This window comes from Filicampus tigris, chromosome 15 (assembly GCF_054856515.1).
Source record: "Filicampus tigris isolate MCC_2025a chromosome 15, RoL_Ftig_1.0, whole genome shotgun sequence".
Classification (NCBI taxonomy): domain Eukaryota; kingdom Metazoa; phylum Chordata; class Actinopteri; order Syngnathiformes; family Syngnathidae; genus Filicampus; species Filicampus tigris.
Window position 1 is genome coordinate 5,561,307 of NC_141231.1, and position 12,104 is coordinate 5,573,410.

Here is a 12,104-nt window from a genome sequence, read left to right on the forward strand (position 1 = left end):
TGATACACAATGAGTTTTTTTTTACAAGAGCCTTATCAATACAATACAGAATGAAACTTGGCAGTAATGTGATTTCTGAAGTGTACAATGTGTGTCAAGACAGACATTTGTATTCAGTATTAAAATAATGTTGTATACATTCAATAAAATGTCAACATTTATCAAAAATATCTGAGAAGACTATCTTAAACAAAGATATTGAATTTAAATTAATTTGTTGGATGAAGTTATGGTGACGGGAAGTGAAAAATAGAAATAATCATAACCAAGAAACTTATACACTGTAACTACTGGTGTGTTTTGGACTTAGGTCTATCTAACCACAATATGCAATTGTTTATTGTTTTGTTAAAACCACAATTATTCTATATACTGTCATGTCCGCCATTGGTCTTCCTTTATAAATTAGAGAGGCTTTCATTTTAGAGTGCAACATTTTAGAATGCACAGACCGCAGCTTCCATTTCATTTTTTGTCATATGTGTGCAAACAAGTTTGGATTATCATCCTATATCGCGTCTGCACAAATGCAATAAGATGATCGGGTCAACTGCATGACTGTGGGAGGAACAGTTAAAACGATCAAGAAAGATTAAGCATCTTGATTCATTTTTAAGTACATGAATTAAGATGAAGCCAATAATTCCTTTAACTGGAATAAATTTGGGGGCCCAAGGCTATTGCCTGTGTTTGCCCAATGGTGGTCATTGCAGACATAATAAAAAATGTTTAATTACTCAACTTTTGAACGTATTGTTATATCAGCCAAATGTTAAAAAAAAGAAGCTTTTTTAAAATTTGCTTATGCGCAAGTTAATACCCTGTGGCATTATGGGGAAAATGCAACGTTTTTAGAATTTAGCCTACAAGTACGTTTGAATTTACAGTATTTGCAATTATGTCCAAACGTGTTTAAATATGTTCAAACCCACTTACAAATACGTTCAAACATACTTGCAAATACATTTAAACGTATTTTCCTGTCAAAAATATCCACTCCACATTGGCAGTTCAACGCTTTAGTACTGTTGCCTTTCGAAGTCCATTGCATGCAAACAACAAGCCGCATAGATGTCAAATTTAAACCATGTCACAGACTCCTTTTGACCAATGTTAAACATAAAATGGTGAGAAATTTGCATATTGATGGCATGGGACCTTTAAGTATAACACAACATTGCATTATATTTTTTGTGACAAACTGCATCGGATAATAATAATAATAATAATAATAATAATGCATCCGATATAGCGAGTCAGTGGAGGACCACTGTAATCCCTACTCTTTCTTTAAATACAAATCCGTTTTAAAAATTACATTCCCATGTACCATATTTAACGTAATGGGGTTATTTTTGGGAGCCGAATAATGAAGTTGCAAGAAAACTGAACACAATCACAAATCTTATCAAGCCGACACGATAAATGTAATTGATGTGTTCACACTCCAATGCTTAAGGTGGCGGTAATACTAATGTGAAAGTACGCCCGCGATAAAACAGGACACGCCTTGCCCCACTCCTATTGGTCAATCAGAACATCACATTTCGACTCACTTGCTGTCTGGAGTGTGCCTAACAAATAGACAATTTCCGCGGCTTTTGACGCAAAGCTAAAGACACAGCAGTATAATTTACAGTAATTCAGTATAATTGTGTTATTTCACGAATATATCCACAGTAACAAGGCCACGCTGTCTCTGTCATTCTACCATGGTCGGTGTTAAAGTGATCGGGAGTGATCCGGAATTTCTACCGGAGCTAGCGGCCGCCGGCTCGAGGCTTACGGTGGTAAAGTTCACAATGGCCGGGTAAGACCCACGTTGGAGGCCCTCCTACAACCACCTATGAGTCTTTACGCAGATTAATTGGTCAGGAGTGGTCACCATGAACTGTTTGGAAGAAATGCCATGAACGGTGTAGATCTTAATCTGAAAACAGCTTGAATGATGTATCTATGGTTAGCATTATGCTAGCGTTAGCTTTTCTAGCGCAGTTGCTTACAATGACATAGCACTATTACGTTCGTTCACTTGGCTTTGGGGCATTGTGAAATCCAATGGTGCGTTGGCTGGTGTTTGTAGAATAGAGAATATGATCTTGGATCACCACTGAAAAAAATAGTATACAAATGTGTCCATTTCCCTTAGTTGTCCAGTACTTGACTGTACGCACTTGGTAAATACACTTCCTGTGTGTTTGCTTCCATAGCAGATATGTAATATTATACGTGTTTAGTATTCACTTTTTGATTGCAGGATGAGAATTGACTGTATATTTTAGTCAGTCAATTAACAATGACCCTAACTCAATTGTTGACCGATATAATAATTGAAGTAAGGCTTAACCGTGTCGAATACTCTTATATGTAAGAATACACAAGACAGTCCAACTTTATTTAGGCTGGAAAAAAAATATAGCTCTGCTGTATGCAAGATACATATTGTATTGTATTAAGTGATCTTATAGTATTTTATCAATTACTTTAGCACTTCTGTGTGACTAGAGCAAGTTAATAGTGCATTCTGCTTGCCCCTCAGGTGCCGCCCATGTGTCAGAATAGCTCCGGTGTTCAACATGTTGAGTAATAAGTATCCCCAGGTTGTCTTCCTCGAAGTTGATGTCCATGTCTGTCCGGTCAGTCTGATCTCAAACACACCAAAGCAATATAAAACATATGGTGTATGATTTAATAAAATAATTAAATGATTCCCAACAAATTAAAAGAGCTAAAGAGATGTGGTTTGCAAACATTGCATCTGTAAAATGCATTACCCTCATGCCTCATCCAGGTTTATATACATATATATATATATATATATATATATATATATATATATATATATATATATATATATTTATATTTATATTTATAAATCTGTGATGTTTACACATGAAATACTCCAGTTTTTACTGTCAGTATGAAGTTTGCTAAGATAATGGAGGTTCTGTCATTATTATTACATTGCCATGTATTAAACAAATGAATAACCAAAGCGATTGTGCTGAAGAAAGGCAACCATTTAAGTAATTTTTGTAATTTGACTGAACAATCTCTTTCTTCCCTAGACAACAAAGGAAGCCAACAACATATCAGCCACACCGACGTTCTTATTCTTCAGAAACCGGGATCGGGTGGACCAGTATCAAGGAGCAGATGCTGCGGGTCTGGAGGACAAGATCAAACAGCTCACCGAGAATGATCCAGGAAACAGCGAGGACTCTGACATTCCAAAGGGATATGTATGTGGAGACCATTTATTACATATAAACTGTTCCATTACAAAGTTGCAGTGTTTACTAAACTGCAGGCATTCATGATGACTTCCAAATAAAACTAAAATGCAGTATGGTACTTGATTTTTTTTTCCAGATGGACCTCATGCCTTTTGTCAACAAAGCCGGCTGCGAGTGCCTCAACGAGAGCGACGACTGTGGCTTTGACAGCTGTTTACTGAAAGACTCCTCCTACCTGGAGTCAGACTGTGATGAACAAGTAAGGAACATAACACACAACAACCAGAGCAAAAGGCAAATTCCCAGAGCTGGGCCTCGCCTAACCGTCACAGAGTTCCCGTCTGCATATTTAATCGACCCACGTGATTCAGTCGGCCGGAGTCAGTCAAACGGCGTCGAGAGCCGACTTAACTCATTCAGTCCAGGCATTTTCAGACCAACTTTTACCCTAACGTTTGAAAAAAAAAAAAAAAAATATATATATATATATATATATATATATATATATATTAATAAATTCCTGGGATTGAATGGCTGGACTGTGAAAAGACATATAAATAGGTCTTTGGGAGTGAATGAGGTAACCTGTACCATGTCGCGCGCAGGTGCCGTACTTCTGACACACAGGCGAGTAAGGAAAACAATAAAACAGTGTTGTGTGCCTTGCGGTCCCACAGACGAAATGACATGTGCCCCATATTGTTTTTATTCCGCCGATCACCGCGCTGTGCATGTTTTTGTTGAGGCGGCGTGTCTGCTTGTGCGACGCCCGCGTGTGACCTGAAGATTACGTTCTCGACGGCGATCGGCTGTCGCCGACGACGTCGGCCTGGGACCACGTGGGTTGTTTAAATATGCAGACGTGAAATGGTGGCGGTGAGGCGATGCCAAGCTCTGCTAATTCCACGTTCTCCAGATATTAATCAAAATCAGCCATCAACAAGCAACATTTTGTGTTGATCTGACTACTATCAGGACTGGGTAATATTTTAAAACTTTCTGTGTAGTTGTGAAACTGGTCCAGTTTTCCAGTGTTATTGGTGACATATTTTAAGTTGACATTTGTAGCTCTTGCCTGATGATAGATGTAATAAAGTAGGAGCTTGTCATTTGGAATTGATACCAGCGATCTTTCAACTGCAAACTGTACACAACCTACTCAACAGTTTCATTGCTCAAATTGAGGCAGAGGTAGTACTAGGCCTGGGTAATATGACTGAAAAATATATCACAATATATGTATTTCATATTGTATTTCATATTCATATTGATATCAAATTGATATTTTTTTGTTAAAGATGAAATACAATAAAACACAACTATAGAGAGGAAAAATAAAATATCTGGAAGAATGGTCATTTATTTTAATAAAGTAAAACCACTTTTATTTGGTGCGTCTATGCCACACGGTTGGCAGATGAGCACTTGGCGGACTCGCCTCACGAGCGTTTTTTTGTGCATCTGAAACCTGTTTTTGTGCTCAAAATGTGTTCTTACGTGCTTGTGCTTGCCTGCATCCCCCAGAATGCCTTGCAAATTGGGATCAGGGTTTCCTCTTTGTGTTTTTTAGTTTTTGTACTGAACGTTCTATTGAATGTATTTTCCATTGATTATTGATCACGTGTATATAGCAATACATGGTGATATTGATGTATCGCCCACCATTCGGTGGTACCATAATGATTTTGATCTTGCATATGAGCAATAGTGACTGCATCTGGCATATATTATAAAGCATGGCTTCCTGAGTATGTCTGAACCAGGTGAATTTTCCCAACTCTGTCAAATCCCAGCTCCTGGCTCATCACGCTTATTACTTTAAATATGTGGTTGTTCTAAACTACTACAACTACTGTATAAAAAAATGGCTTTTGTATGTTATTTGCAGTTACTGATAACTATCGCCTTCAACCAGCCTGTGAAGCTCTTCTCAATGAAGGTACAGTCCTCAGACTTCGGTGAGTATGTTTGCACTCATCTCCACTTCAGTCATTTGAACTGTTAAGACTGCTGGGCAATGTTTTTGGATTTGTTTTATTTTCTGTCTTTCCTTCATCTTTCCACCCATGCTAAATGTTGTATCCCTTGTGTACCAGCCCAAGCTCCTAAAGTGGTGAAGATATTTATCAATCTCCCGCGCTCGATGGGCTTCGACGATGCCGAGCGAAATGAAGCCACCCAAACTCTGGAACTGGCAGAGGAAGACTACAAAGATGATGGGATCATTCCACTGCGCTATGTCAAGTTTCAGAATGTGCAGAGTGTAACGGTAAGAACCACAACACACTCTGTACTTCTATGCCCTGCTAAAGCTTGAGATAAAAGTAATCATTAGTAGGGGTGAGAGATTTTTTTTCCAAAAACTCGATAACGATAATTTGACGATATTCTACAAAAAATATTTTAAATCTGCACTTGCTTCACAGACCAATTGTTTGTGAACATCTCTTTTAAATTGCTAAATACAGCTTCTGCAAAACATAATGATATTCTACGACAATAAAGAACAAAAAAATATGTATATACTTACATTGATTTTTGGGAATATTTATGTCATTTAAATGTCTCTGCTGTTATTCCATAATGATGTGACATTTTGAGCTGCAGTACTGGTGTACCACTGCCACCTACTAGAGCAATCAAAATGAGATAAAGGTGTTTACTACAGAAATCATAATGAGAAAAAAATGTATTTGATATATGTATGATATACGACGTGGACTCGCGCCTCCCTATGAATCGGATCCCCGCTCGACACTCTGTTTGAAACAGCTCCGCTGCAGTGCTGCAATCACGTGACCGGGTCCTGCCCGCTGATTCGGCGAATGATTATCACTTCCTCCTCCTCTGCACACAGATTTTCAATATTTCCTCATACTTTGCGGCCGTCGACTGATTTGAGTCGTTATGCTTTTAGACGCAGTATTAATACTCTATAATGTAAAATTACACATCGTGAAAGCAAGATTGACGATGATATCGATAATGATATATAGCGCCCACCTCTAATCATTACCTTTAAATACATTAAAAGGACATTTTAAGATGCACCAAATCACTATAAAGTCAGTAAAAGACAGCATTTCTTCATTGAGGTTTGGTTTTATTCAAGTGTTGCAGCTAACCAAGTACAAGTTGCATTTTGACTAGAATTAATTTTTTTGTGGCTTTGTCCAGATTAAGATCCAGATTGTATTCTCATAACAAGGTCCACAACATAAAGCAGTTATTTAATCATACATGCCTCAGTTGAGCTCTACTTTCATCTTTGTATTCATCCTCATTCACTGTTAAGTTTTGGAAAACTAGATTCCTTACAATTTCACATAACTTGAAGGTAATTTGCCTCTGCAGAACACAAACGGTGTGATGCGACACAAAATGCATGTGAATCAATGTTACAATTGAACAGGATGTTTGTATTAAATGATAGCAAATTGTAAATTGTAATAGCTGTACATTTAATAGTACGAGATGTATATTGGATTAGTGACCCTATTACTTTGTCGATATTCCCAGATTTGTTTGACTTTTTTTTTTTTTTTACTTTTACTTTTGAATTACTGGAGAGTTTTCTTCTAGTCTGAAGTGTGGTAATAAAATATATGATATTGACCAAATACATCGTGGTATTTACTAATATATTGACATAAAATTGTTCTCAAGCTGTGGTAGAGGATAGTATTGTTTGTTGTTTGTCACCTCACATAAGAAAAAACATCCAGCAGCACATTTGACTAGAAAAATGCATTTCCACTACATTATTGTCTTTATTTCCCTATTCAATAGTTGTTCATCAAATCAAACCAAGGAGATGAGGAGACAACAAAAATAAACTACCTGACATTCATTGGTACTCCAGTACAGGCCACCAACATGAATGACTTCAAAAGGGTATGAATCTGTCACAACAAACTAAGCATATGTGTAAAATGTTTATTTGATCTCTGTGTATAATATTTATATAACAATGTGTACATATTGTGTACTGTATCTAGTTTGTTTGTGTCTGGACCCTGAGTCTGTAATAAAAGAAATACTTCATTCATTCATATTTGGACTAATAAATGAATGGTCTGTTCATGCAGGTGGTGGGAAAGAAAGGAGAGAGTCACTGAGTCGGGACAAATAGAGGGAAAGAAGAGGCTGCTGATATTTTGAAGGACTTTTCCCTTTGCCAAAGCTGCCACACTTCAAGCAGACTTTACCACACACACACATGTGCACACACACTCCTCAACTTCTGATTGAAAGAATTATCAGTCTCTGGGGACCCTCAGTCTATAAAAATTTGTATTGTAATTCCAATTAAAATCCCTGTAAATAAAACAGTCCTTTTTGAAAGTGTCTTTTATGATTTTATGGCAACTTCTACCTTGACCAACATTTTTATAATGCAGATAAATATTGATTGAAAACCAATGTCCCCAAATCTTTTTTACTGTTGTCCTAGATCAGTCATTCTTAAACATTTTACACCAAGTACCACCATCTTGACCAACATTAAAATATGATAGCGTAGTAGGTTTAAGTGTTAATGAAAACAATATTACAAATCACTAACATTTTGCAGTTTGAACCTTAGCAACGCACCTAAATATAGGAGAACTACAAGTTAAATACAACTGACTGTACTTTGGCAGTGATTCTTTGGCATATCACTAGAATGAGTCCGCGTAACACTATTGGTACCAGACGCTTTGAGAATTACTGTCTTAGATAATTGCTTTAATTAATCTCCGATTTGAAAGACTTGAATTGCCTGTATAGTAACTGAAACCAAGCAGCACACTGGCCATCTGGTTTTGAACAACTCACCAAACAAAGAATACTGTATGTCCAAAAAGCTTCATTGTTGTTTTCATGGAAGTCAAGCCTGGCTTCTAAGTGGCTTTTATTTTGTCAGTGTTGCTCGTGATGTATAAGATTGAAGAACCGTTATGGATCCTAATGGAAGTTCGGAAAAATATTAACGCGTTCAGGTTCAAAATTAAATATCAACCACAGAAGAAAATTGCGTTACAATTACGGTATGTGTTCTGATATTGGAGTTAATCATATTGAGCATGTGTTTAAGAAACAAACATCAAATACAGGTTGCGATACAACTGAAATTACTGTATTTTGTTCTCCAAGTACCATTATATAGTAATAAAATTGTATTGTATTTTATTGTATTATAATGAACATCAGCGTACTACTCACAAGTTGATCACAGTTTGACTATTAACACTAAGTTTGAATGCAGAAAAAAAACCGACAAAAATAATATGCAAATAAATATAAATATATGAATTTGTTTTAATTTATTACTTTCATTTGTTATATTATTGCTACTGTATTTTATTATTGTAATGTAAAGTGCTTTGTTACAGCTGTAGCTGCGCTATACAAATAAGGTTGTATTGTATTACCATGTTTGAAAACAAGAAATTTCAGAATGTAATGGAAGTGAAAGTGAAGTTCAATTGAAATAAATTCATACTATACTGGATTTAAAACAAAAAGTTAAGACATCATCTGAACTGAATTCATCAAACGTACTTTACTTGATTTAAAAAAAAAGAAAAGTTAAAGGCATCTACAGGAAGCCTTGGCTATCACAGCCGGAATGCAGCAGCTGTTTGCTTTTACTTTGAAAGAAACACACGGGATGCGTATAGGGTCAAAGCCTAACTATGTCTCGTGAGTAATTGACTGCCCGTCACGCAAAGGTTTGCCTGAGCTAAAAGCTCTGAACAAGCCTGCGATTTTAGTTTTTATTTACCACAGACTGAGATCTTTTTTCCTCCCAAAGGTCAACACGAAGAAGATGCCTCAGTGAGCTGCTGTTTTTGGTGCGTATCCACAACCGTTACATTTGAATCCTAGGAGCAGCTTTAGCAACCCGGAAGTCCCAACAGTACAGTTGATTGGCTTTAGTGTAGCATAGCATCTTGGTAGCCGATCAGGTGTTGTTTGGATGACACGCATAAGTAAGGAGGCAAATGAAAATGACATAATGTGTCAGTTGTGTAGGGAATCACAACAGTTTTTTTTTTTGAGCCAGTCATAAAAACGTGTTCTTTAGCTGCATTTCTCACTGATGACTGCTGCCACTTAGTCTGTCGTCAAATAAGACCTCGGACATTTAAGAATTAATTCAACATTATTCACATTTTTATCACAGTCAGTGGATGAAATGCAGCACCGCTCGAAACGTAGCATTGCTGCCCAAACAAAATTGAACTGAAGGTTTGTCACTACAAAATTGAACCAAAACTCTTAATTTAACGGTATTGCTTCGTGCTATCTCTTCTTTGGAAGATATAACATGCTCTATAGGTCTGCGCATATTGGGTGAACGATCGATGTTCTTTGATTTGTGTGTTTATAGGCTTTTGAGCACGATCGTCCTGTCTGCACATAGGAGTGCTGTTATTGGGCACGTAGAGTACGGGTTATACTGTTTTCTTGTGTGCACGAATAACCAACTGTGACAGTGTCAATGTTATATTTGTGTACACGAACCTTTATAATTGAATGGTAGTTGTCATGGAGAAAAATCAGCATTAACATAACCCTCTGCAATCAGAATTGTAAGTTCTCTGAATGTAAGAACTTGTACTCAAACGTTCGTGGTATTGACAAAAAGCATTGCAATATGGTTATGGTATTTAGATATATAAGCAGTAATTTGAAATCTTGCCAAATGAAATTATTTAAGTCAGTTGCCTGTACAGTATTAAAACACATCTGTTGATCAGCAGATATTGGCCCAAGACAAGTGTTGGAATACAGTACATTGAAATATGGGAACGTTTTTTTTTTTCTCCAGTGTTCACTCACATTCATTTTAACTCAACCCTACCAGACAAATCAGCACAATGTCGGGGAACAATCTGGTTCTACCTATTGTTCTATGGGGCCGCACCGCTCCAACCCACTGTATCAGCAGCCTACTGGTGATGGAAGACTTCAGCACAATCATCACTGGCTGTCATGATGGACAGATCTGCCTTTGGGACATGACATCGGAGCTGGAGGTAGTGAAGATCATATGGTGTTGTTTATTGTCGCGTGTTTGATTGTAATTACGACTTTACTATCTCCCGGGAGCCAAGGACCGCTTGTGTGGTGAAATATTTAACATGCCTCACAGATGCATGTAAGCTTCTGTACCATGCCGAGGTCCCAACTTATTAGAGATGTACTGAAATGTTTTTTTCAGGGCCGATACCGATTATTAGTAGTCAAGGTGGCCTATAACTGATATTTGGAACAGATTTTGGAGTAAATTTTAGCAAAAAGGAAAATACAGTATTGGCATCAAAAAACATTTCTGAAATCCTCAACTTTGTTGAAACCTCTTTAAGTATATGTTTATTGAACAATTTGGATAATGTTGATTTAAAAAAAAAAAAAAGATAAATGTTTGCCAATACGCATCTTTGTTGTAAAATTCAGCATGTCTTCAAATGTTAAATGAAAACTCCATATAGTTTTCTACAGTAAATAAAGTCCTCCAAAATTTCAAAATGACAGAAATGTTAAAATTTAACGTAACTTTTTGGTTTCAAACAAAAACAAAAAGTGCAGAGTGTTCCTAGGGTCAGTAGAATGTATTATTACTATATGTATACTTAACTGAAAATTTAAAGAAATAGTTCCTTGAAGTTAACAGCATTTTAAATTGATTTATTGTCAGCCATCAGATTTTTAAAAAAGGCCAATGCCGAAACTCGTCAAGACGAAGCCAATAATCGGCCCAGCCAATCATCAGTCTATCCTTAGAACATATTAGGTAAGGCACAGCCAGTGTAGACGTTGCAAATTTTCTTTGCCTCTGTCCACGTGACTACTTTGTGAACAAACACAGACCAGCTCAATCTCTGACATCCTGGCTGCCAATATGCCTTTAGTCCTACGTCCATCATTTGAATACCAGTGCAGATGAAAAGAAAAATAAATTGGTTGAAATGCAACTTAACAGTAGCAAATGTCACTGATGTTTTTTCAAATACAATTCAAATGGTTAAAACTGTTACTATTGTGCTTGTCCTCACCTTCGTTTTCTAAAATTATAAACTAGCCTATGTATGTATGCCTAAAACGAAGAGATCAGTGCGAAATCGTTAGTTACAATAAATGCCAAGTCTTATACAGTGAGGTACTCCTTCAAGAAGGATTATTTGATTATAATTTCATATTCTGACAGGGTGTATAATACAAGGACACAAGACAAGATGTTTGTTTGTCTCTGTGTGCCCTGCGATTGACTGGCAACCAGTTCAGGGTGTCCCCCGCCTACTGCCCAATGACAGCTGGGATAGGCTCCAGCACGCCCGCGACCCTTGTGAGGATGAGCGGTATGGATAATGGTTGGATGGAATGGACACAAGACAAGCTACTAATTGTAATCGGTGAATTATGAAACAGCATGGGTTTGAATAAAACTTGTGTTCTCCATATTTTATAAAGGGGGGCAGAACTATCGGCCTCATTTATTAAAGGTTTGCTCATGCATATATGGAAGCTTTATCACATCTCCTGCAAAGCCAGACCTTCGCTAGTCCTGCTGGTGTGGTGGTTTGAGGGCCATTCCTCTCTGTTTGCAGCTTTAATTGTTTTTTTTTTTTGTTTGCATTCTCCCAGATTTGTCCCAGGGCTATGTTGTTTGGTCATACAGCCTCCATCACCTGTCTGTCTAAAGCCAGCGCCTGCACTGATAAACAGTACATCGTCAGTGCATCAGAGAGCGGGTGAGCATGCAGTACAGTATTATATCTTCAGTATATTTTTTCTTACCTAACTATTGAACTCTAGCCTCTCTGCTCATCACATCCAAGGTTACCTTAAAACATGAGAATTGAGCACCTTTCTACCGCC

General features: G+C 37.2%; 2 protein-coding genes across 3 annotated transcripts in view; both read left to right on the plus strand.

The window, feature by feature from the left end:
- The first annotated feature begins 1,510 nt into the window (after window positions 1-1,510).
- On the plus strand, window positions 1,511-7,567 carry txnl1 (thioredoxin-like 1). The gene is made up of 8 exons (XM_086054270.1): window positions 1,511-1,810; window positions 2,540-2,636; window positions 3,069-3,242; window positions 3,373-3,495; window positions 5,125-5,194; window positions 5,333-5,505; window positions 7,026-7,130; window positions 7,325-7,567. Exons 1-8 carry the CDS (start codon window positions 1,713-1,715, stop codon window positions 7,352-7,354), a joined length of 870 nt encoding a protein of 289 aa, XP_085910396.1. The 5' UTR covers window positions 1,511-1,712; the 3' UTR covers window positions 7,355-7,567.
- A 1,345-nt stretch (window positions 7,568-8,912) lies between these two features.
- wdr7 (WD repeat domain 7) overlaps window positions 8,913-12,104 on the plus strand; it is a 68,141-nt gene continuing 64,949 nt past the window's right edge. For both annotated transcript variants that reach the window (XM_086053655.1, XM_086053656.1), the window contains exons 1-3: window positions 8,913-9,073; window positions 10,090-10,261; window positions 11,871-11,977. In XM_086053655.1, the coding sequence (XP_085909781.1) occupies window positions 10,103-10,261; window positions 11,871-11,977 (266 nt within the window). In that variant the 5' untranslated portion in view covers window positions 8,913-9,073; window positions 10,090-10,102. The remainder of the gene's footprint in view (window positions 9,074-10,089; window positions 10,262-11,870; window positions 11,978-12,104) is intronic.